Source organism: Natator depressus, chromosome 10 (genome assembly GCF_965152275.1).
Source record: "Natator depressus isolate rNatDep1 chromosome 10, rNatDep2.hap1, whole genome shotgun sequence".
Lineage (NCBI taxonomy): Eukaryota > Metazoa > Chordata > Testudines > Cheloniidae > Natator > Natator depressus.
The window spans coordinates 2,350,363-2,375,567 of record NC_134243.1 but is presented as its reverse complement, the minus strand read 5'-3'; the positions used below and the strand labels follow the sequence as shown (position 1 = coordinate 2,375,567).

General features: G+C 49.0%; 1 protein-coding gene across 4 annotated transcripts in view; it reads left to right on the top strand.

The window, feature by feature from the left end:
* Positions 1–4,377: 4,377 nt before the first annotated feature.
* TNRC6A (trinucleotide repeat containing adaptor 6A) overlaps positions 4,378–25,205 on the top strand; it is a 187,260-nt gene continuing 166,432 nt past the window's right edge. The window contains exons 1-3 of one of the 4 annotated variants that reach the window (XM_074964952.1): positions 4,378–4,457; positions 21,696–21,766; positions 22,905–22,973. In XM_074964952.1, the coding sequence (XP_074821053.1) occupies positions 22,908–22,973 (66 nt within the window). In that variant the 5' untranslated portion in view covers positions 4,378–4,457; positions 21,696–21,766; positions 22,905–22,907. Of the gene's footprint in view, positions 4,458–5,070; positions 5,225–21,695; positions 21,767–22,904; positions 22,974–25,205 lie in introns of those variants that run through there. The other 3 variants (XM_074964953.1, XM_074964951.1, XM_074964955.1) reach the window with 3 other exon arrangements.

Sequence of the window (25,205 nt, the reverse complement as noted above, 5' to 3'; positions counted from 1 at the left end):
GGTTCTGTGCCTGGCGGCTAGCTCACAGTGGCACAAAGCAGCCGAGGCTGGGGGCGAGTGGCCAGCGCTGCCCACACAGGGCCCCATCAGCGTGCTCTGGAAGGGGGCTCCAAGCCCGCACTGCCCCACCGGAGGCACATTTTCCCCATGCATGCAGCCCGGCTCGGAGCCTGCGGGGCCCCTCACTGCAGCAAGGAGCTGCTGGCTGTTGCTGTCAGCCCTGCTCTCTGCATCCCCAGGCAATTAGAACCAGCTGTGAAAATATGTTTGGGGCCCAGGCCCGAGAGAGGAGTTTACTCTGCTCCCGCCCCCGCCCCCCCGGAGCTGGGAGCTCTTCTTGTGGTGCTGCTTTCGGGTCCCTCTGGCTCTTGCGTGGCCCACAAAGGTCTCTGAGTTCAGACCCAGCGCCTGGGGCCTGGCTGCAATGCCCAGGGTTTGCATTTGCTCCCTGGAACCGGCACAGGCCAGTCCGAAGCAGCAGCTCCTCCCCTCTGTTCCTGGGATCTTCTTTCCTCTGGGGCCTGATGCATGGCTGGCAGCCTCACCTGGCCCCAGCAAGAGCCCCCACTCCCCCCAAGCCAGCCAGCTGGTGCTGCAGCCACTCCTGTTCCCAGCCTCTTGGTGAGTGAACCTGAGCGACGGGGGGGCTCTGGGCTGGCCCGTTAGCCCTGGGGTCTGGCGCTGGTCCCAGCAGCTTTATTACAGATATGACACAGTGGCACATTAAACATTGCTGCAATCGTTTATTTGTACGTCAGTGGCCCCGAGTGACCCTGGGTGATATCAGGCCCCCTTGTGCTGGGCACTGCCCTTTGGAAGAGTCTGAGCACACGATGCAGCCAGGCAGGCCAGCCTGGGGAGGGGAAGGAGAGCGGCGGGGAGGGGCCGGAACTTGCCCAAGGTCACCCAGCTAGTCTGTGGCAGTGCTGGGGAAATAACCCAGGTCTCCTGAGTCCCAGCCCAGTGCTCTGGCTGCTGGTTTTGTGATGGGTCAAATGTGCCCATCAGAACGGCTCTAAGCAGGTATAAAACCACGTTAACTCCCCCCACCCCCCGTACTCCATGAGGTTTTCTGAAATCTCCTTCAGGCTTTACCCCCTGGGTAAGGAGCAGTGTGCAGAACCTTGACAGAAATGCCCCAATGCTTTATTCTTCCTGGTTCAGAATAACAACACTGAGCACTCATACAGCCCAGAGCCACAGCAACCCTCTGCCCCTCGCCACCCGCTCTGAGAGAGGCAACGAACTCCCCTGTTTCCAGACAGGGAAACTGAGGCACAGAAGAGCTCAGTGACTTGCCTTTGGTCACGTGGTCAGTAACGGGTGGGAGCAGAGGGAAGGGGTACAGTACAGACCAGTGATGCTTTGCTATAGTAAAACCACTTGGTTCAAGGCAGAGCGTCTGGACGGGCTGGAGACATCTGCTGTCCTTTGTCTGATCAGCAGGCACTGCTCTCCAGCCACCCCCGAGCCGGGTAAAAACAAATCAGCTCCTCTCAGGTAGCCCGTGTTCCTTTAACCAGGGCACTGGCAAAATCAATTCGATCTGAGAACAGCTGTATGGCAAAGACTTAACCATGGCTAAACAGCCAGCCTGCTGGATGCCAGCGAGGTGGAGAAGTCCCCGAACTGTCGGACAGCAAGCTGGGGTGTGCAGCAACTGGCTGCCACAGAATCTGAGCAAAGAAAGATGGGAAAGAGCCATCAGGGCATCTAGTTCCCGCGCTTGGTCCTGGACCACGTAATCACAGGTTCAACAGCTTTGCGTGTTGGCTTTCCCAGACAGCTGGGGCCAGATCCTCGGCTGATGGAAACTGATGTCGCGGCATTAAGTGAAATGCTGCCCCTATTGAAGACAATGGGAGTTTTGCCATTGACTTCAATGAGGCTGAAGTTTCACCCTTTGTATTTATCATTTGATTTAAGGGGAGCGATGCTGATTTACATCAGCTGAGGAGCTGGCCCTTAACTTCCACTCTCCTGCTTTCAGCGTAATCTGGGGTGATTAGAGTGATGCCAGCACTCACAGCTATCGTGGGAATATTGGCTGGAAGTGAATTTCAAACTCCATATTCAAGTGTGTGCAGCTGACCCTGCTTTGCACTCATCCCGCCAGGCACCAGAAGAAATGTTCTGTGACCTCGCTACATGCCATCCAACCTAACCGATGCTGGTCGCAACTCCAAGATAAAGGGATCTCTGTGAAACAGCTTGCAAATGGCCTCCAAGAACAAAGTGGCTCAGGAATAACTTTAAATAATCATTAAATCCATGAAAATCACCAGGCGTTTGCCCACAGGAAAAAAGGCAACGTTTGTCAAATGATTTTCTGTAAACTATTTGTTCAGCTCTTCTTATAACCAGTGATTACAGTGTGTGCGGAAACACTCCCTTTTTATGCAGAACTATGCTCCATCTGGCTGTCAAGAAAAGGAATTATTCTGCCTGCTTGAGTTCTGTATTGATCTGGCCGTGCAGGATTTGTCCCTATAAAATGCATCAAATCATATTTTAGGTTACTAAGTTTTTTTTTTAAATTCTAGTTCTGAAGATGATTGATTTAATGCTTTGTTACAATGTAGGGTTCTGTGGTGACAGAGGCCCGTATTTCAAGGTGTCGTTATGGGTTTGGATAAAATGCTGCATCGCTAGTGGTTTTAAAGTTTTCTATTAAATTTTCCAGCAACTAAACTGATAAACTCTCTTAGATTACCATGAAAAACGATCAAGCAAATAAACAAAACAAACCCCCCAGCAAACCCACAGCCCCATTCCTGCGCTCGTCTCCCAGGGGCAAGAGTTCCCGTCTGTGTATCTAGCAGGGGTTAGTCTGTCATTTCGGTAGGGATGCACGTCGTGCTGCTGATTACGAATCTCACATTTTTATTGTGTCTGTTTTTATTGTCCAAACCAAACTCCCCAGTGAGTGCGGCTCAAATTATGTGTAAATATAATCTGACAGGAAAGTATTTTCTGCAGATAACACCACTTTCTTATCTCTCTGTTTACAGTCTGTTGTATCTCCAGTTTGGGCTGGGTAGCTGCAATCAATACAATATGCTCCTATAGCTGAGATGTGTATTTATCTGCGTCTGCCCTTTCTATCTGAAAACTATATTACACATGTGAGGGCAGAATAAAAAATAAAGCCGTCATGTTTCCTGAAATGCATTTAACGCTTTAAAGAGATGCAGATGCGTTTCTCCTTCAGCAGATGCTAAACAGGGAAAGGAACGTTAGCAGAATCCGGGGACTTCTTGTTATCTGTCACTTTTAAGTTTTTCACACAGTTTGATTTGAGTACATTAATTACACTGTTATTTAAACCGTCTGGGATATTTCTGCTTTAAACATTCAAATATCTGTGCTTGTTGCTGAACTAAAGCTGTTCGTTATGATTCCCCCCCCCCATCTATCTGCAATATGCACATATATCCTATCTGTCCAGATCTAAATAAAAAATCTAGGGGGGTTATGTGTTGAGATGTTATCCTGGTATTTCCTGAAAGAAAGTATTTATGGGAGTTTGCTTGGATAAAATTTCTTTCATTTAGCTTCCCGGGTGTACAATCGTGAAGTCAATTTCAGTTAAAATGGAAATATTGCACTAATCCTAGCCTTAGTTTAATGCCCTCCATGTAGACTATGCTAGAGATCGTTCAATCATAAAGTTAAGCATCTCAAAAGCTAACTCAGTTATTTTTTCACTTTAAAAAGCCATTTGTCTATTTTCACGCAAGTTCATAAAATAACAGGCTTAGTTTGTACAAAATTAAGTGATTTTTGGCTAAATGTTTGACCAAAAAACCTAGCACTGCTAGCACATCTACATTGCATTCAGTTCTCTGGACGCCAGACGGCTTCCTTCCTAGAAGGTTTAATCATATCGATTGTAATTTTTTCTGCCTAAACACCAAACACACCCCAAACACTTTGCCTTTGAATGAACTCTCGGCAGCTTCTTTTCACCGGCCTAGGTTTAGAAAAACAAACTTTAAAACCCGAATTTCTAAAGATTTGTAATCCTGCCACTCCACCTGCAAAAATCTCCCTGCGTGGCTCTCGACCATTCTGAATAATATTAGTTATTTCTGTTTGGCCGCAGCTACAAAATACCTTTCCAGTTCTCTCTGCTGGCTGTGGCGACATCTTCCAGGTTCATTCCGATTTTGTTTGTATTTATTTCAAATAGTTTTTCCTTAAGTGCTGCTCGTGGAAAAAGTTTTTGGATCATTGCAATATTTCTTTTAGTAAGAAAAATGGTGTCATGTTTTCAGTCCAACACTACGGTTTTTTTTACTCAGCCACTGTGCGCCGACCTTTTAAATTTGCCTCAACTGTTCGCTTCCTTCCGCCATGATAAGTTTCTCCTTCCTTGAGTCTGTGGTGTGTACTGGGATGCGAAAGGCTCTCGATGTCAGATGCCTCCCTCCATTCTTCAGGCTGCAAGCTTCCAGGTAAAGCATGTTCCATCGATTTGGGGCTTGATTTTTGCGTGTGTGTTTGTGCAGCTTCTTTAAAGCAATTTTTTCCCCTGGCATGTGTCTCAATTGTTCGGCGTGTTCGCATGAAATGTGTGAATCGGCACCGTCTGAGCCGAGGTGGGGGCGTGTGGGGGAATAAAGATGCCAGCGTGCCAAGAGTACAGATGCTGTGTGAACTGAGCAGCCCTTGTAGACAGTCCCAGCTCTGCAGTGGGTAGAGAAGTGGCAGCCTTCCAAAGCCATCACAGCTTTTATTCATAGTCTGTACAACAACTACATAACGTCTCTCTGGGCAGCGCCAGGCATGGATGGACGAGGGGAGAGTTTTGAAGGAGTGGGAAAGCACAACTTGGAAAATGGGGTTCTCACCAATATTTGGGTTGGTTTGGTTTTTTTAGGGGGGGAAAATGTTGAGTAGAATCTGCCCTGGCTTGGTGCAAATTTCCGCTGTGAGTCTGCTGACGTCACTGCCAGTCACAATGGGCTGAATGTATTTTGCAGTGTGTAGTTGCAGAGCATTTGCTGCGGAGTCTGTGACCTGGTTTTCTTCCCTCCTGCAGCAAGGAGTTCTCTCATAAATTCTAAGTCATAATCCAGCACAGCTCCCAGGGCCAGGGCTGCTGTGACAGACCCAGTTTGTCCTCAGTTTCATATTCCCTTTTTCTTCCTCCAAAATTCCTCTCTTCGTCTTTGAATGGAAATGCCTCTGTGAAGTCGATCAATGCCTGCTCATTTGAGAGGTAAACGAGAGTTGAATAATTAGTAATGATGCATTCGGTGGCAAAATTTCTCTGCTTGAATTTATATCAACTCCGCTCTTGCGCATTGCATCTGGGCCAGGCTTTGAGAGTGAGCAGTGGTGCTGAGATGCAGCACAAAAGGACAGTGAGGCAGAAAGCAGGAGCTCCAGACAACACTTGGGCATCTTTTCTGGCACGGGTTCTTTCCCTTTTGATAACCTCCCTTATTTGGGGGGGGGCAGGGGGCTGGAGCAGGATTAGTCATTTGCAGGCAGTTTGTTTTTCCATCAACATTTTGTGTGTGTGTGTGTCCAGGCTTTTGTCGCCCTTTTGTGAGTGGAATGGTTGTTTGGTAGCAATGAGCGAGGGCTCCTTGCCAAGTCTGCCTAATTAAGATTAAGTATATGCAGATTTGCCTTGTTTTCAGCTAATGACAGCTGCAAACAATTATTTGTCATGCTTGCTGATTGTTGATTGGTAAAGGGAAGGCCATGCGAGAACTGTGTGCGTTCTTCCTTTGTATTGCGGCACTCCCGGTTGTACAGTCAGGCGTGGATATGTGTGCAGGAGGCGTATTCCCTTTCAGGAGTCTGGGGTTTGCTTAGAATTCAGCCTCTGCCCTTAACAGTTTGTGGTTTTAGGAGCAGAGGTGCCATGTTAGATGTGTCTGAAAGGTGCTGCGGTAACTAAGTTTGGCGTTATTTGTGCAGCCCTGTCTGCATCGGGGCATTTTTATTGATCGGGCGTTTTTTTCACCCTGTGATCAGGGCAGACACATCTCGATATTTTCACAGGAAGATAATAAAGGTGTTTTCAAATGTATCTGATGTTTTTGGTTTTCAAGCCAGCAGCCTGCAAACGGGGAACCAAAGCAGAGGCTAACCGAGTTAGGATGCTGTAGTTCTGCACTGAAAGCTTTTAGCTTCACAACGGAGGGCAAGTGCCTCTCAGTAAGCACCTTGGCATCTCCCCAGAGTGCCTGGGCTGCTTTAGGACATCCTGCTAGAGAGCTTGATTTTTTATTTTGTTGTTATGCTGATGGAAGGAGAGAGCCCTTCAGACAAAAGACTGAGAGAACAACACACGCTGGGCTGCAAATGAAAACACTCCTGGAAATGAGGATACATTGGAAACCACAGTGTTTGCAGGGATACATTTTATTCTAAATAAATCCCTCTCTTTAGTGTGTGCCTCCTGGTTTTGCACGTTCCTAGAGATGTTCTCTCTGGTTTTGTTTGTAGTCTCTCACAGCACTGAGGATCTGGCTGAAGACAGGAGATATATAAGTCGGTCTTCAGATGTGTCTGAAATTTCTCATAGTGTATTTTGAGTCTCTCTCAGCTGTTTTCAGCCGAGATGCAATTTAAAATACATCCAGGAAAATGGAAATGTTCAGGGGGAAAAATTTTGAAAATGTGTCTCCCAGTTAACTCCTTGGTTGCAGCCCCATGCTTGTGGGATCAAGGAATTCCAACCACTTCTGAAAACCACAAGAAACATTAATTGCTCGCTGTTTTTCATTTGGATTTTAGAGCTCCAGAGATTCTTGGTGCTCTGCTTGGTGTTTGTTAAAATGCCAGCACCTGCCCATGGCATCTATTGCTGTGCTTAATGACATAGCTTCATATATTTGCGTATTTGAGAGTATTTCGGTGCTTGCAGTGTAATTCACAGTGTACGGGTGACACATCTTGCCAGTAGCTACAAACGTACTTTTGTACACTGCTGTCCTGGCAATAAGTCATGTAAAGAATAGTTTGCTAGTTTAGTTTCACGTTTTAATACTTTCATATAGGCTTTGAGAGTAACAAGCAGAAAGGAAACGTATAATTCCCCTTCCCTTAACTCTTCCTTGGTTGTCGTGGAGGTAGAACTCAATCCAGCGTTCATTAACACTGCCGGACTCAGTTGCTAGGAATGACAGAACTTTCGGGCTGTCAGCAGGTAACAGTGCATTCCTTTAACAATTCAGTCTAGAAAATCCATTTCCAAAGCCTTTGGTCTCTGTGCTCCTCCTAATCCAGGCTGACTTCGAGTGAATTGCTGACTAGCTGGGAGGTGCAGGATAATTGGAGAGTTCACGTGAAGCAAGGCTCAAAGTTATGCAGTGGAAACAAATGGTGAAACAGCAGCTGCACAGATATAGCTATCCACAGGGGAGACGTCTCGAAGATTTCCTGCAAAGACTGATTGAGATATTGAATAGCCCAAATTATTTGTGATCAGTGGTCAGGTCTCAGCTGCCATTTTCCCTGGGATCCCACTGCAGCTAACTGCAGTTTGTGAGCAAGGGGCGTTTGTTACCCCGACTGACAAACTCCAGGATTCTGCTGCTTCTCCCAAGCTGGGGTGTGCTCACTATCTCTGGACGTCGTCTGAGCTGGGCTTAGTTTAGTTTCCTGAGGGAAAGGAATTGAAGCACCGGGAGCCCCTTGTGCAGGATGTTGTAGGCTCCAGAGTTATCGTAACCCAAGTGCTGCCCAAAGACTGTGGCAAATTATTTCTGCTTCTAAAGCAGCCGTTTCTGTGGAGGGTGCCTCATGCACAGTACAAGGTGATGCTTCCCGGCAGGCATCAGCTGGCTGTGAGGAAGAGGGGAGAGCTTCCAGGTGGGATTCCGAGAACAGCATGGCTGCTGGGGAGCAGGAGGGAGTTCCGGATCAGTGGGGCAACACCGGATTCTGGAGATGCGCTGAGTGGGAGCAGACAGGAGGGAGGAAAGGTGGGACTTGGTGGAGAACTGGGAGACTGTTCCAGGCATGATGGTAGGGTGCTAGGGGGCATGAGGCCTAGGGGGGAAGAGACAAATGGAGCAGGCCCGGGGGAAGGTCCTAGAAGGGGAAGAAGGGAGCAGAGTGCTAGGTGGGGGCTGTGTTGCATCAGGCCTCATGGACCTTACAAGTCTATGGGGAAAACCCCAGTATACAAGTTAATCCTCCTATGATTGGCTGCCTTCCCCATTATCCCACCTCTTGGAGAAGGCAGCCAACCAGAGCTGTTGTTTGTGGTGAGGGACAGCCTGGTCCCCCAGCATCTGCTGCCCCCCGCCTCAGAGCAGAACTGCTGATGTGGGGCAGGGGCCAGGAGGGACAGCAGCTGGCACACACCTGCCAACAGCTGTGGGGGGCAGGGGCAGGATTCCTTAGGGGGGTGCTTGTGGGCATTGTAGAATTCATTGGGGGGCTGTGTATGCAGGAGGAGAGCGGCGTTATTTGAAGGCCCTGGTGGGGTTTGTGTAATTGGGGTGTTTGGAGCAGAGCAGACTTTATTGATGGGGTGGGTTGTGATAGAATTACTGGTGGGGCCATGGGGGTGTCATTGAATGAATTGAGGGCTGTGGGGGGGATGTTGTAGAATTAATTGGGGGCCCTGTGTATGCAATAGAGGGGTCTTGCTGGGGGGACAGAATTAGTGTTCGGGGGCAGCTAATTGGTGGTGGTTTAAGGAGCCAAACTGATTTTTGGGAGGGGGGGAGGCTGGAATTCGGGTAGCAGGGGAAGAAGATGAAGGAAATTGCTCCTACCTACAATCCACGCTCTCCTCCCTGGGGATCGCTCCTCCGTTTTCTCCCCTGTGTTATGATGGGAAGAGGGATAAGAAGCATTGAGGGAGGAGTGCCCGGCTTCAGGCAAGAGCAGCCAGCAGCCAGAGCACACTGGCACAGCCCAGGGTTACAGCGGGGAGTGGGGGGCGAGGCATTCCCGCTCCTCTCCTGTGGTGTGTTTGGGGGCCCCCAGTGAGACACGCACTCCCCTCCCTGTACCCTGGGGCTCCCTGCCCAAGCTACCGGGGAGGAGCAAGATGGCCCTATACCATCACCGCCCAGTGCCCATGTATGTCTCTGCTGGGTGTGTCCAACATTAGCAGCTGGGTGGGTGAGGAAGAGGCTCTTGAATCTGACACTGCAGCACACAGAGACCCGTGGAAGGTGCAGGGGGGGAGGCGTGCCATGGGGAAACCAGCTGCCTTTAGCAGCCAGGCTTTGGCCACCCCTGAGAGGCAGGCGTCAGGACAGTGACAGCTCTGAGAGGAGATGGGGGCTGGGGTGGGGGTGGCCAGGTCTCGGTTCCTGGAGCAAGAGAACAGGCTGGACCCGACTGAGTGTGAAGAGCAGAAACCTGGCAAGCCCAATAGCCCCTAATGGAAGGGAGGGGAACCGATTTTGGCGTGAGTATGGATTTCAGTGGAAGTGTGGGCTAGGGAAGGAGAAAAGCTGGCAAAGCCCTGGAGACAGGTTCCGTGGCCCCCTGGCAGGGGACATGTGCGAGGAGAGAGACATTTCAGGGTCAAAAGTGACGCAGTATTTCACTGGAGCCAGGGCATTTTCCGCACGCACAGAGTGAAAGGGGCGACTTGCCTTTTAAACGAGCTGCTTGTTGCTTTACCGCACTCGGCACTTTTCAGCCGCACTGTATTGACGCCGGCGGTCAGAGATGGAGCAATGACTCTTCCCCGGGGCCCTGACATTCGTACAGCGCATCCCCTGAGAGCTGCACCCGGGCCAGTGACACCCTGATGTGCTTTGCTAAGCACCTATCCCGCTCCCTGCCTGGCTGTTCGTGACCCCTTTCTGCTGTCCTATCTGGCACACACGGATGGCTCTCCCTGCGTTCTCATACGCTCCCTTCCCACTAACGCCCGGCGGGGGCCTTCACCTCGGTGGTGCAGTTGGTTTCGTGCATGTTGCAGGGCCACGAAGCCGCGCTCTGGATTTGTGGCCGGGGAATAATGCTTTTGGTACAGATGCTTGTCCGTTCTGGAGAACAACTTGCAGCACTGTCCTAGCAGTAGACACGCACAGTCCTGCGTGGACCTGTCCTTTATCCACGGCTTGCCCTCTGCTCTCGCAATGAGCTTTACAGTTCGCTCCTTCCAGCTACATCTAAAGGGAAGGGAACAGGCTCTGATATTCCTTGATAGCTCATCCCACCTGAGCATCTCACAGCTCTCTGCAAGCCCCAGGTATGCCTCACAGCTCCTGTCCGACAGGCAGCTGTCGTTAGCAGGGCTGGATTAAGGTGCTCTGGGGCCTTAGGCATACCATAAAAGAGGTGGGTAGATGGTTTGGGCCCGCTGCACTCTCTCCATTCTGCCACACACACAATCTGCTGCTGGGTTGAGGTTAAGTGGCAGGGCCAGAGCAGCGAGTCTTGGAGTTAACCACCATTGCAATGCATGGGGCAGTTTCCCTTCTCTGAGCTATTGTTTCAGGCTCTCTGCAGACCCAGGCAGGCGTCCCTGTGTCTGTTCTGCTTGGGTAACCTTTCTGAGCTTTTCTTCTCAACCATGAGGGATAGAAGCTAAATGAAAGCAGAATTTGTGATGTAATCACACGGGTCCAGGAGCAGGGGCCTTATTCTGACCTGAACTTTAGCTTTAATTTACAGATAAGAAAACTGAGGTTCAGGGAGATTGACTTACCCCAGGTCACACCGTGATTTCTGTGTCAAATCCAGATCTACAACCCAGAACCCCTGCTGTCAGTGTCCTAGCTCATCCACGAGGCCGTTCTGCCTTTCTCCTTCAGGAACATAGGAGCTTCTCCATCAGGTCACAGCTCCGGGCAGCCTGGCTCCAGAAGTTACTAATATCTGCTTCCAACGAAGGCAAAATGCCCCCAGTGAACCTAGGCAGTTGTGTGATGCAGGAGGAGAATTCCTAGCTGGCCCTGCCTGCTCGCAATCCACGAACACCCTGACCTATCTGTTTTCTTAGCTGAAGAGCTACAAATGCTGTCACTGCCCCTAAAAATATTCAGCCCAAATTAAAATCTAGGCACCTTTTTACTGGCCTCTGGCTGTGTACTCTGCACACCTAATTTTCCACCTTTACAGTTTGGACAGCACTCTTTACACTCAATGTCACTTATCCAAATATTCAGATGCTTCCGAGTCTATATTTGGAAAGTTCCTATTTTTACTTGGATTTTCATTAATAATTATTTGCTTTGACTGAAGAAACTGTTATATTTAAATCATACATTTTTTGCCAAAATGCTGTCACAGCAAAGCTGCTTTCCCTTTAGGAACCTCCAAACATGGGCTTCCTTCCAAACCCTTCACCAATCTCATTCTGTTGGCTTTGCGTACCTTGTATTTTTTATTTCTGCTCTTCCCTTCGAGTGATGTGATTGGAGGACGAACTGTATGGTTGCAGGATTCGAGAAGAGATGCTGGATGGATGGTGACTCGTCATCAGATCAGACAGGAGGGCAGGGCACTCAATAGAGAGGATAAAATAAGAGGTTTTCACTGTCACCAAATTAGTCTTTTCTCGTTGTCTTTAAGTTTAGCAGAGCTGAGGGTCTCTGCTGGAGCCCCCTCCAATATGGCATTACCCTGGTTCGTTTTCTTATTATTCATAACAACAAAGAAGCCTCTGCCCGGTAAGGAAGTAGCAATACAAGGGTTAGGGTTATTTACAAAGTCTATCTACAAACATAGGGAAGAAAAATTTGCATTTGCACTAGGAAGAACAGTGACAACAAAGAAAACTTCCGAAAGAACCAGCCCATAATCACAGACAGCCACACCAACCGGCAGCTGTGTTGAATTGTAGACCGCTACACCAGCTGGTGGTTGCATTGAATTATAGACAGCAGCCATGTCCTTATTTCAAATCCTCATGTAGGTTTCCCGCTCCCTCCCCACAACCACCAAACTGTCCTGAGAATTGGACATAACCATGTCTTGGTAGCTGCAGCATCCTGACCTGCTACTGCCTTCTGGGGAGGGAAAGCCGAACCTTCAGGCTCAGGTCAGTGCTCAGCCCATCAGTGCACACACCAAAGGAACAGGTACTTCACTCCCACTCCAAGCATAAGATCCACCCAGCCTGGACTAACTGGCCTTTCTTTCTGCCCAGGAAAGCTTCTAGAATCTGGGTCTCATGAGTTTCTTGTCAGATTGCACATGGGCGGGATACTTCTTATGGCACCTACCTGCTAAATCAGAGGTGGGCAAACTACGGCCCACTGGCCATATCTGGCCCGCAGGACCCTCCTGCCCATCCCCTGAGCTCCTGGCCCAGGAGGCTCACCCCCGGCCCCTCCCCCACCGTTTCCCCTTCCCCGCAGCCTTACCTCGCCGCGCTGCCAGCGCAATGCTCTGGGTGGCCGGGCAGCGCAGTTGCAGAGCCGCGGCCTGTAGTGCCACCAGCCACCGGTGCGCCAGGCAGCGCGGTCAGGGGGCAGGGATCGGGGGGGTTGGACAGAGGGCTGGGGAGTTGGGGGAGTGGGCAGGGGGGTGGATAGGGGTTGGGGCAGTCAGAGGGCAGGGAACAGGGGGGTTGGATTGGGCAGAGGTCCCAGGGGGGCAGTCAGGGATGGGGGACCCAGGGGTGGTCAGGGGACAGGGAGCACGGGGTGGTGGTTGGGGCAGGAGTCCCAGGGGGGCTGTCAGGAAACAGGGGGGGTTGGATGGGTCAGGAGTCCTGGGGGGGCTGTCAGAGATCAGAGTGATTGCAACAACTACAGGGGAATCTCTCTCCTCTTGTTGGTAAGACATTCACGTGGTCATTCTCAAAAGACTGCAAGTTCTCGCTGAACGTCTATATCCAGAGAGTCAGTGTGGCTTCTGCACTGGTAGATCAACTATTGATGTGGTCTTTACACTAAAGCAACTGCAAGAAAAATGTCAAGAACAGGGAAAATCTCTCTACGTGGCCTTCATCGATCTTACAAAGACTTCTGACCTGGTGAGCAGAAAGGGTCTTTTACAATTGCTAGAGAGGATTGGTTGTCCCTCAGTGCTCCTCAGAGTGATTCAGTTTTTCCATGATGGCATGAAGGCTACAGTCCAGTATGAGGTGATCAATCTAACAGCTTTGAAATCCACAGTAGTGTCAGACAGGGAATGTGTTCTGGCACCAACACTCCCCGGTATGTTGTTCTCATCTAGCACCAAGGATGTACGTCTCCATCAGATGGAAATCTCTTCTACGCTGCAAGTCCAACTGCAAAAAGCAAAGTCAATCACCTGCTGATAGAGCTATTTCTTTTTGCTGACAATGCATTGCTCGTTGCATACAGTGAAGAGGGGCTGCAGCAACTTTGCATGAGTTTGCGATGAATTCAGATTAGCCATCAATCTAAAGAAGACTGTGATTATGGCACAAGGTGTGTTGACTGCACCAGAAGATTTATTGGCTAGCACCATGCAAGAAGTTGTGCCCACGTTCTGCTGTCTAGGATTGACTGTATCAGATAACATACCTAGATGACAAGCTTAATTCTCACATCGGAAAGGCAGCCACCGCGTTTGTCCAGCTGACCAGGCGCACATGCTCTCTTCGCTATATTCTAAACATCAAGCAAGAAAGCAAAGTTCCTGAGACTGAAATATTAGAGAACACACAATTACCAAGTCTAATCACTGTTCTCAAACACAGACATCCCCGATGGCTTTGTCGTCTGCACTGCGTGGATGATGGACGTATCCAAAGGACGTACTCTATGGGGAACTGGCAGATGCCCCAAGGCCGACTTAGGCTCTGGTTCCAGGACATTTGCGAGAGGGACTTGAGACCGTTCAGCATCGGCTTCACAAGCTGGCTGGAAGTAGCTAGCAACAGGCTACGCGAGAGGGCTGTGCTGTGCCAGGGAGTCAAAGAGGCTGAAGAGAGGCAGTGGAGAGAGGGAAGGGGAAAGCACAGCAGGCCCCAAGTGCTAGAAATGTTCTGGCCTGTCTTCTGGCACTTTACCCCTGTGCTGTTTGTGGCAAGGGCTGTGATTCGAGAACTGGACTTTTTAGCCACTCGCGATGCTGCAGGACGACCCGCAGTAGCTTTGGCGTTTACACCATCGTCTTTCAAGCCAGACGGCTGCCATTCAGTGGTTTTTTGACATCCTCTGCACAACAAACATGGCGGCGGGTGACCTCATGAGAAGCTCCCAGTTCTGAAGGCCTGGCTTTGCAGTTAGAACATTTAGCGTGTAATCCCCTGAGCTGGAGATGGAAAATAGTAGGAAACATTCACAAGGTCCCCGAGTGTGTTGCGCAGGGACTGGAAAGTCTATGCCCTGCTGCATTTTGTGATGTGATGCTCAATAATATCCATAATTACAGCCCTTTGGGGGGAGAACACGAAAATGACCATCAGGATATGTATCTCACCCGTCATTCTTACAGTGCCTGCCACCCCAAAGCCCTGTACAAGCTCAGACACGTACACAGGAATCACTGCGACTGTTTGAAACGCAGCCACCTCTGAGGCTAGGATGAGGAGGCAAAGAGGTTGTCTGCAGTTTAGTGACAGAAGGACACTTCCTAGCTCGACTAGATCACTTGCATTAATCACAGCGTTTATGGGTTTTTCTAGGGTAGTCCAGTTTTTGCTTCTAAAAAAAATTCTTAGCGGCTGCTTAAAGCCCAATATGTTCACCACAGTGTTTGGGATTAACTAAAGCTCAGGATCACTTTGAAGATCAGACTCAGCCCTTCAAAATGCCATGGAATTTAATCGATTGCCCTGAACACTGGGTGAGAAATCCACATTTTAAACAGATGTCTCACGCTTCTCCATTGGCCCAGCTGTCTTGGATTTCCAGCCCACTGTGAGACTTTGTATTACCATTTGTAATGGGATATTTGAAGAACTGCACTGCTCGTTTCATCCCATCTGTCTGCTGAGCTGGCAGAGGTGGTGAATTTCAAGGTGAGCTGAAACGCTGCTTACCTGACAATTGCAGGACCCCTTGCTTAGCCTGTAACAATTAGCAGCACAGGTCTGACACCTACAGCAGAGCAGACACTTGCATTTCTTACACCTTCTGGGTGTTTAGACTCAGATTACTTCAGCTAGAAGCTTGAACTGAGGAGTTGGTAGGCAAATAAAGGAAGAATGGAGTTATTCAGTGTTTTGTCTTAAACTGTAGTTATTTCTGAATTTCAAGTGTATACATCTGAAGTTTTTGACTATCTTAAAAAGCATTTAATTTCACTATTAAGAGACTTTGTTCTGCATTCTGCCTTGATTGGGGGAAAAACCCACTACTTACTAAGCTAGGATTTTCATCTGCTTTGAAGCTCTGAGGATCCTATGACAAATAGCTCATTAGGAATATATCTTTTTCCAAAGTGTAAACAAGAGAGCTAACTGGAAGCATTTCATTTTATCTGCAAATCTTCGCAGCTGTCTTAACTCAAACTTCAGGGGAACTAGCATCCCAAGAGAAAACTCAAAGAAAGCGGAGTTAGGGCTCATACAAACCGTGAGCCTGATCCAAAAGGTGTGGGGGAATCATCAACTCCCCTTGGTCTCAAAGAGAGCGAAGGCGCAGGGATAGACTCAGGGCTTTTCAGAATTGGGCCCTCTAGCCCTGAATGGGGTTGATGGAACAGGCTTTATGTTAAAAGCAACTCAGTGGAATTAAAGGGTTTGCTGAGCACTTGTTATTTCTGACTAAGCAATACGCTCCCATTTGGGCAAAATTGCTCTTTAGCTTTGGATATGTTGGAGCACTGGTGTGTGTTTTGATGTTGTCTAACACATGTCTTGTACACAGCCCTGCAATTGCTGCCTGGTGTGTTGGAGGGAAATCTGCAGTGATTAAACAGAGGGTTTAGGACAAACTATCCATTTTGTACATGACTATTTACTGTTTCAAGTTGCTTGAATATTCAACACAAATCACTTGTGACCTATATTCAGTGTAATTGCTTTTATTGCAGGGTAAGTATCCAAGATGTCAGCGCAAGCACCACAAACTCAGTGCTCATCTCTGCCTTACTCTGCATTGTTCAAAAGGTAATTAGGGAGGAAGGAGAATCATAGAAGATTAGGGTTGGAAGGGACCTCAGGAGGTCATCTAGTCCAACCCCCTGCTCAAAGCAGGGCCAACCCCAACTAAATCATCCCAGCCAGGGCTTTGTCAAGCTTGACCTTAAAAACCTCTAAGCATGGAGATTCCACCACCTCCCTAGGTAACCCATTCCAGTGCTTCAGCACCGTCCTAGTGAAATAGTTTTTCCTAATATCCAACCTAGACCTCCCCCACTGCAACCTGAGACCATTATTCCTTGTTCTGTCATCTGCCACCACTGAGAACAGCCAAGTTCCATCCCCTTTGGAACCCCCCTTCAGAGTTGAAGGCTGCTATCAAATCCCCCCTCACTCTTCTCTTCCGCAGACTAAACAAGCCCAGTTCCCTCAGCCTCTCCTAATAAGTCATGTGCCCCAGCCCCGGAATCATTTTCATTGCCCTCCACTGGACTTGCTTCAATTTGTCCACATCCTTTCTGTCATGGGGGGCCCAAAACTGGACACAGTACTCCAGATGTGGCCTCACCAGTGCCAAATAGAGGGGAATAATCACTTCCCTTCATCTGCTGGCAACGCTCCTACTAATGCAGCCCAATATGCCATTGGCCTTCTTGGCAACAAGGGCACACTGTTGACTCATATTCAGCTTCTCGTCCACTGTAATCCCCAGGTCCTTTTCTGCAGAACTGCCACTTAGCCAGTCGGTCCCCAGCCTGTAGCAGTTCATGGGATTCTTCCGTCCTAAGTGCAGGACTCTGCACTTGTCCTTGTTGAACCTCATCAGATTTCTTTTGGCCCAATCCTCCAATTTGTCTAGGTCATTCTGGACCCTATCCCTATCCTCCAGCATATCTACCTGTCCCCCCAGCTTAGTGTCATCCATGAACTTGCTGAGGGTGGACTAGATGACCTGCTGAGGTCCCTTCCAACCCTGATATTCTATGATTCTATGATCATTAATGAAGATGTTGAACAAAACCGGCCCGAGGACTGATCCTGGGGCACTCCACTTGATACCGGCTGCCAACTAGACAGCGAGCTGTTAATCACTACCTGTTGAGCCCGACAATCTAGCCAGCTTTCTATCCACCTTATAGTCCATTCATCCAGCCCATACTTCTTTAACTTGCTGGCAAGAATACTGTGGGAGACCGTGTCATAAGCTTTGCTAAAATCAAGGTATATCACGTCCACCGCTTTCCCCATACCAACAGAGCCAGTTATCTCATCATAGAAGACAATCAGGTTGGTCAGGCATGACTTGTCCTTGGTGAATCCATGTTGACTGTTCCTGATCACCTTCCTCTCCTGCAAGTCCTTCAAAATGGATTCCTTGAGGACCTGCTCCATGATTTTTCCAGGGACTGAGGCAAGGATGACTGGTCTGTAATTCCCTGGATTCTCCTTCTTTCCTTTTTTAAAGATGGGCGCTATATTTGTCTTTTTTCAATTGTCCAGGACCTCCCCTGATCACCACGAATTTTCAAAGATAATGTCCAATGGCTCTGCAATCACATCAGCCAGCTCCCTCAGTACCCTCAGATGCATTAGATCTGGACCCATGGACTTGTGCATGTCCAGCTTTTCTAAATAGTCCTTAACCTGTTCTTTCACCACTGAGGGCTGCTCATCTCCTCCCCAGACTGTGCTGCCCAGTGCAGCAGTCTGGGAGCTGACCTTGTCTGTGAAGACAGGCAAAAAAAGCATTGAGTACATTAGCTTTTTCCACATCCTCTGTCACGAAGTTGCCTCCCCCATTCAGTCAGGGGCCCATACTTTCCCTGACCTTATTTTTGTTGCTAACATACCTGTAGAAACCCTTCTTGTTCCCCTTCACATCCCTTGCTAGCTGCACCTCCAATTGTGCTTTGGCCTTCCTGGTTACACCCCTGCATGCCCGAGCAATATTTTTATACTATTAATATATTTTATAGGAGAAATAACTAGCGGGTGGGAGGTTTCAGTCACTTTCCAAACATCCCCCTTGCACAGAGGGTCCCCAGAAGAAACTATCACTTCCGGAAATTTTCATTTAAAATATTTGCTCCTGGCAAACAAAATACAGTGCAAATGTGACGCTAATGGTTAATAAAGAACGCCCATAGCCCTGGCTCCACAAAGCACCTATTATCCCAGGCTATCAAAGGGCTTCACAAATAGAACCTGCAGTGCCCTAACTACTGATTCCAAATAAGCTCCTCCAAGCGTCAGCTTCTCTTACAAGTGGTCAGAGATCCTCAGTCAACACCCACCCCATATCTCAAGCGAGCTTATTTCTCTGCACTACTTCAGTCTTTTTCTCCTCTGGAAACCATGTGTTTTCCACATGGCCCAATTCTCTGTCTGGCAAAGGGGTTCCCATCTCCGCTCTTCCTCCGTTCCCTCTGCAGAGCCCCCTGGAGGTTTTCAATCTACACTCCGAATCATGGTAATGGAGTTCTCCAGTACCAGCATTTCTCTCCAACTTCTGTGATGTACTTTTTTTTTTAACTCTAGAATCATAATGAAAAGTGCCCCTGTGAAAATTTACTTGCTTCCAGCACGTGAGAGTGATTTTTATACTCAGTAATGCCACTTTTCTATCATTTGGTCTCCATATTTGGTATTTCTTTAATAATTAGTGGCAGATTTTGTACTTATGGTTGCAATTATCTGAACGCCTTTGGGACATGTTCTGCCAGATAATTGAATTTCCTGGGTGTGTGAATGCACAGATATTGTTAGTGAATGCGGGCTGGGCCCAGGAATGATTTGGTGTCATGTTAAGATAGATGAGGCTTTTCCTTTTTAAAAAACTAATAAAAACAAAGTGTTTTGTTTTGCTGTTCTCAGCAAAAGCCTTGCTAGAGGCCAATATTAAAGAGGGGAAGCATTATCAGTAATTAACTGGATGTATATTTTAATTATATCCAATGTTGTTTTCCCGGGTCTCAGTTAATCCTCCATGTGCCAGATTAATAGGTGTAGCAAGTGCCACTAATCCACAGACAGAAACATACAGGGCTTGGCGGAGTCAATCCTGGAGTCAGGTAGAGAGGAGAGATGGGAGGCCCTAGCAGATTGCTTAGCCTGTCTGCCTGGTACCGGGGCAGGAGTGTTCCCTACAGCACACTTTGTAGTGCTTTGTCCAGCCCAGTTTTAAAAGTCCCAAGCAATCGGTTTTCCCCCCGTTTCCCTGGGGAAGACTGTTCTGCAGCCTGACGCATTTGGCTCCTGGGGAGTGTCTCCTGGTCTTCAGCCTAAATTCCCCTTTCTAAGGCCTTGTCTACACTACAGAATTTTGTTGACCAAAGTTATATTGGCACTCAAAAAGCGCTACACTAAAAACCGGTATTGCGTGTTCACACTCACTCCCGCTGTCAGCAGAGCACGTCCACATTTGGCGCACTAGCATCAACAGTGTGAGCAGCGCACTGAGGGTATCTATCCCATAGTCCAGCTCAACATCTTCTGCCACTAGGTCTTGGAAGGCCAAGCAGATCACGGCGCATTTTAGGTGTTTGTCTAACCTGCTCGTAGAAAACTCCAGTGATGGAGATTCCACCACCTCCCTGGGCAATTTATTCCAGTGCTTGGCCAGCCTGACAGGAAGTTTTTCCTAATGTCCAACCTAAACCTCTGCTGCAATTTAAGCCCCTTGCTTCTTGCCCTAGCTTTATTAGGGACGTCAGCATCTGCATTTGCTCCTCCATGACTTCAAGCATCCGCTCAGTAGCATCCTTAAACTCCTGATTTTCTTTTCTGTCCTGCCTTTTGGCTTCCCTCCGCTCCTTGAGATCCCTTTTCTCTGCTTTGGAGGAGTGCAGGACCTCCCGGAACACGTCGTCTTCACTTCCTCTTGGGCGCTCTCTTATCTGGTGGAGACGCTTAGGTGTGTGGGGTGTTCCTCAAAGCCACATCTGCTGAAGCAGAAGGAACAATGCACAGAAGCATGATTGTTAAGATCACACACAGCACTGAAACACTTCAGTAAAATACACCTCTGGTAACATAGCGATCCCTTTCTCGCTGACCCTTGGCAAGCACACATCTCGGCGAACACCCAAAGCATGGTGAGTGTTGGCTGGGGAGGGGGCACTCTACATGGGGAAAAACGCGCTCTGCAAGGGTTGTGGTCCAGCCAACTCGGGAAAATATTCTGAAATTCTCCCACACTTTTCCACAGGCAGGGACCATTGTAGCAGACATCTCACTGCTGAGGGTAAGCTTGGAAGCAAGGGTACGTCTACTCCACGCTTGTGGCTTCCGCCCTGGTCCCTATGCTGCTAGCCTGTGTGCTGCTTTGGTTCCTGCACAAGTGATTGCCGAATGGCGCGGGAAAGTTTCCTACAATGGGAGAGGGAACAAAGCAGCTCTGCCAAGGAAGCTTCAGCAGAGGATGGCCAAATACCTCCAGGAAACTTTCCTGGAGATCTCTCTGGAGGATTCCCGTGAGATCTGAGTGTGCATCAACACCCTGTTCTTCTGTACTGATTTGGGGGAGGGGAGGAGGGTTTTCCCTGGCTGTAGGGCAATGGAGTTCAAACTGCTGACCAGAGAGGTCATGATGGGCATTGTGGGACACCTCCTGGAGGCCAATTAAAGCAATAAAATCAAGCATGGGGTCTACACTGGCACTTTGTCAACAAATACTTTGCCCAAAACGCCGTATGTCTCTCATCAGGGTGGTTTTATTTTGTCACCAAACAGGGCATTTTTGCTGCATCACAGTGTGTCCACATTCACTGTTTTGTCGACAAAACTTTGTAGTGTAGACAAGGCCTAAGCTTCATCTATCCCTCAGTAGCTCAGGAGGGCCTTATCTACACTGGGGCCATTTACATGCCTTTTCTTACCACTTCCTTTGGCTCTGTGCTTGGCCAGTTTGTTGAATTTGGCTGTTCAGTTGCAGATTTTTCTGATTTTTGCCTGGGAGGCCCTTGGTTTTACACTAGGTCTCACAGGGAAGCCTGTCTGGTTTCAGATTTGAACGCTAAGAGAATGGAATTCCCACCCTGACCCTTCTCCATCCCGTGTTAAAGCCCTGTTTCCCCTGAGCAGCACACCTAGAGCTAGCAAGAAGCTGGATGTTTGATCTTGGCTGCTCCTGGTTTCTCTTTTCCAGGGAACAAAAAACAAGTCTCTAAAGAAGTATTTTTTTAACTCCAGAGCATGATCCGGGGGCAAGTCTCCAGAGCACAGGGTTTGCCTCTCTGCAGCCTGATACCCCACGCCTTCTGCTCTGGGCGGTGTTGCTTGCATGGCTGCAGCATTGACATCCTGAGCCTGAGTGTGTGGGGGAAAGAGGTCCCCCTTGACTCCAAAGAACCACTCCATTCCCTTGCGGCCTAGACGGCCTTCACTTGGCCCCGATCAGCCTTGCCAGTCCCTGGGCGCCTCCCAGAACACACTGGAGCACCCACGGCGGTACAGCAGCATGTAGCCCATGGATGGTCAAAAATATCTGCTTGGCGGAGCCACTAACCTGCCACACAGCCAAGCGTGACAGACAGCAGGTCCTCGCCGCAGTTCCCTCCTGGTGCAGTAACCTTCCTCCTAGCAGCTCCCTTCCTTTTCCCTCCCTCCGGCGAATCCCGTCACTGCTGGCTCTCACTGTCCTTGTCATCTCAGGGGTGCTTGAATTCTGTACCAGAGAGAAGTGACGCCCCTGGCATAGCTCGCGGGACAGGGGCTGATATCTGCTTATAATCATTGACTTTTTCTGTCTTAGCCTATGACGTCGGGATTTAAAGTGCCAAGAAAGAGAGAGGAACCCTCCCACCCCAGGTGCCACCCGTGAGAGTGAGTATGACACCGTTCACCTTCCAAGCGCTCTGAATTACTGAAAATTACGTTTGTTCCATCAGCATCCTTATCTCCAGCTGAAAAATACAAGGGCTCAGCTCTTCTTTGGCACAGTCTGAGCTGTAACCGACACTCCTGCTTGGGTCTGGACACTGCAGGGTAGATGGGGCTCCCAGTGATGTGACTTGGCCTCCAGCACCCTGCAAGCGCTGCGACTTGCGTAGCAAATGGTACATGCGCATTGTCAGAGAGCTGGGGCAAGTGAGGTGTGCGAATGAGAACATGGCACTTCTGACCCCAAATCTGTAGGGTCCGACAGCCTGAGGCCGAAGCATTATTGAGAACGAGGGGATTTTTCTTTGTTTTTGCCCCATTGTAGCTGCTCTGATGTAGCTGCGCTAATGCAAACCTGTAGCGAGGATACACTGCGTTGGCATGACGAGTGACTTGCACTCGGGGTTTGCACTGGTGCAGCTACATCAGTGTGGCTACACTGGTGCAGAACCTCCCCACCCCAGTGCAAACCAGGCTAAAGATTAGCGCGGAGGTGATAACCCACGTGGTAGGATGGGCCGTGTCAGATTGTTACTGTACAGCCCTCATCCTGCATTTTTTCAGGTCTAGGTGACAGAGTGGGGAAGGATACCAGACATCCGCTGGCACCATGTAGATGTTTCGCTCCCTTTCTACAGCTAGGTTATACATGAGGCTCCTAAAATCAAAGGAACCCAAAACTGTGACCAAAACACTCCCTTGTGCGCTCCCCAGTTCACCCGTTTGAGAGAAATGTGCCATTTAGACCTCAATCTCCAACGGGCTTGGGGCTGGGGTCTTTCATCCGCCCCTGACAGGGAACAAAGGAACTTCCCAGACCTCTTGGTGGAGTTTGTTCCCTGCAAGCCCGGCTGATGCTAGTGGGAAGAGGAGAACAAGCCTCAGAGCGCTGAACCTTGCTCAGGCTCCAGCACGACCGTCAGCGATCCCCTTTGATGCTGTTCCCACCAAGAGCTTTCGTCGTTTGGCTGGCCATGGAGCTGACACACGGAACGAATGCAAGAGCTTTCCATGTAGAATTCCCTGGGGAATCCTGCATGCACCCCAAGACTGAGTCAGCGTGCATTGTGCTTTATTGTAGGTAATGGAAGAGCTGTCAGCCCATGCCCAGGAACATGTAAACAGGGATCTCAAAAGCGAAGAGAAACAGGTAAGAGACGTGAATCCATGGTTCATCCTCCACCGAAAAACTGAGCGGTCTGAGAAGCCAGCCATTGATCAGATCAGACTTTTTCACTAGGAGGGTGGTGAAACACTGGAATGCGTTACCTAGGGAGGTGGTAGAATCTCCTTCCTTAGAAGTTTTTAAGGTCAGGCTTGACAAAGCCCTGGCTGGGATGATTTAATTGGGGATTGGTCCTGCCTTGAGCAGGGGGTTGGACTAGATAACCTCCTGAGGTCCCTTCCAACCCTGATATTCTATGATTCTATGATTCAGAGTAACTGCGAAAAGAATGAAACCCTGGTGGGAATCTATGCTCTGTGGCTTGAATCATTGTATCTCCTGCCCCTCCCAATTAGAACTGCGACTATTAAAAGAAATACAGCAAAGGGAATCAAATGGATAAAAGAATAAATACCCTTTATGCATTTAACTTGCTGTTGTAGTTGAAATCCTCCAGTCCTGACACTCTCCCCCTGCAAACAATACAACGGGCCCTTTTGATGACGTATAAGTGAGTGGGGAAGGTTCTTGTTTTCTTCTTCCTTATTTTTAATTTAGTGCTACTGAGCCTGATTCTCAGCTGCCCCAAATTTGTGCTGGGGAATGCAAGGAGAAAGGGGGTTCTAGCCCTGCCTTCTGCTGATCCTGAAACAGTCCCTGGTGTAAGTTACGGGGGCCTAGGGATGGCTTTAAATGATACTCTGCTAGCTGGGGATCAGGTAGAGTGCCATGTGCTCTGCCCCCACCCTGCCCAGTCCTGGCACAACCCTGACACACCCTGACACAAAGGGCGGGAGGCGGATGCCAGAGAGCCAGCAGAATCTGCTCTAGGACAGCCAGGGATCTCTTGTGTTAGGGAGAATCCTTTCCATCTACTTTGTTCTCTGGAGTTGGAGCTGAGAATCTAGTCTCAGCTTCCCTGTTTTTTCCAGAGGACTCCTTGGAGGACTGGAGACCTGCTGGGACTATGACATTGTAAGAGACAAGTCTGAAACCAGAGCTGTGGAGAGGGGAAGGGTTTTTACTTGTTTGCTTTCTTAGCAAAGACATCTGCATGTGGCTGACTTCACACCTAGTGACTTCATGGGGCCACTCACTGTGTGAAGGAAGGCACCGGGGTACATCTTTGCAGGACCAATGCCCAGGATTGTCCATGCATTTCTGTGGTTCCCCCTGGGCTTTGACGTGCCAATGAAGCCAGAAGGGTGTAGGGAAGGATTTTTTCAATGGCAGACAATACAGATGATTTCAGTGAAAGCAGAGATTCTTTGGAAGAATGTTTTAGAACTAAATTCTTAGAAGGATAAAATCCCTCAGCAAATACGTAACACCTTATGTGTGTTTTCCGTGGTTGGGTTTGTTTTAGCGCTGGGTCCTAACGGCTTTCTGTCTTTCTGATGCCGATGGGAAGCTGATTTTGAATGGTTTCATATGCTGTTGCTATCAAATACCTACAATAACATGCAGAGGGGATGAGACTGACAAGTTAAAGAAGTATGGGCTGGATGAATGGACTATAAAGTGGATAGAAAGTTGGCTAGATTGTCGGGCTCAACGGGTAGTGATCAACGGCTCCATGTCTAGTTGGCAGCCGGTATCAAGTGGAGTGCCCCAAGGCTCAGTCCTCGGGCCGGTTTTGTTCAATATCTTCATTAATGATCTGGAGGATGGTGTGGATTGCACCCTCAGCAAGTTTGCAGATGACACTAAACTGGGAGGAGAGGTAGATAGGCTGGAGGGTAGGGATAGGATACAGAGGGACCTAGACAAATTAGAGGATTGGGCCAAAAGAAATCTGATGAGGTTCAACAAGAACAAGTGCAGAGTCCTGCACTTAGGACGGAAGAATCCCATGCACTACTACAGACTAGGGACCGAATGGCTCGGCTCTGCAGAAAAGGACCTAGGGGTTACAGTGGACGAGAAGCTGGATATGAGTCACCAGTGTGCCCTTGTTGCCAAGAAGGCCAATGGCATTTTGGGCTGTATAAGTAGGGGCATTGCCAGCAGATGGAGGGACGTGATCGTTCCCCTCTATTCGACATTGGTGAGGCCTCATCTGGAGTACTGTGTCCAGTTTGGGGCCCCACACTGCAAGAAGGATGTGGAAAAATTGGAAAACGTCCAGCGGAGGGCAACAAAAATGATTAGGGGACTGGAACACATGACTTATGAGGAGAGGCTGAGGGAACTGGGATTGTTTAGTCTGCGGAAGAG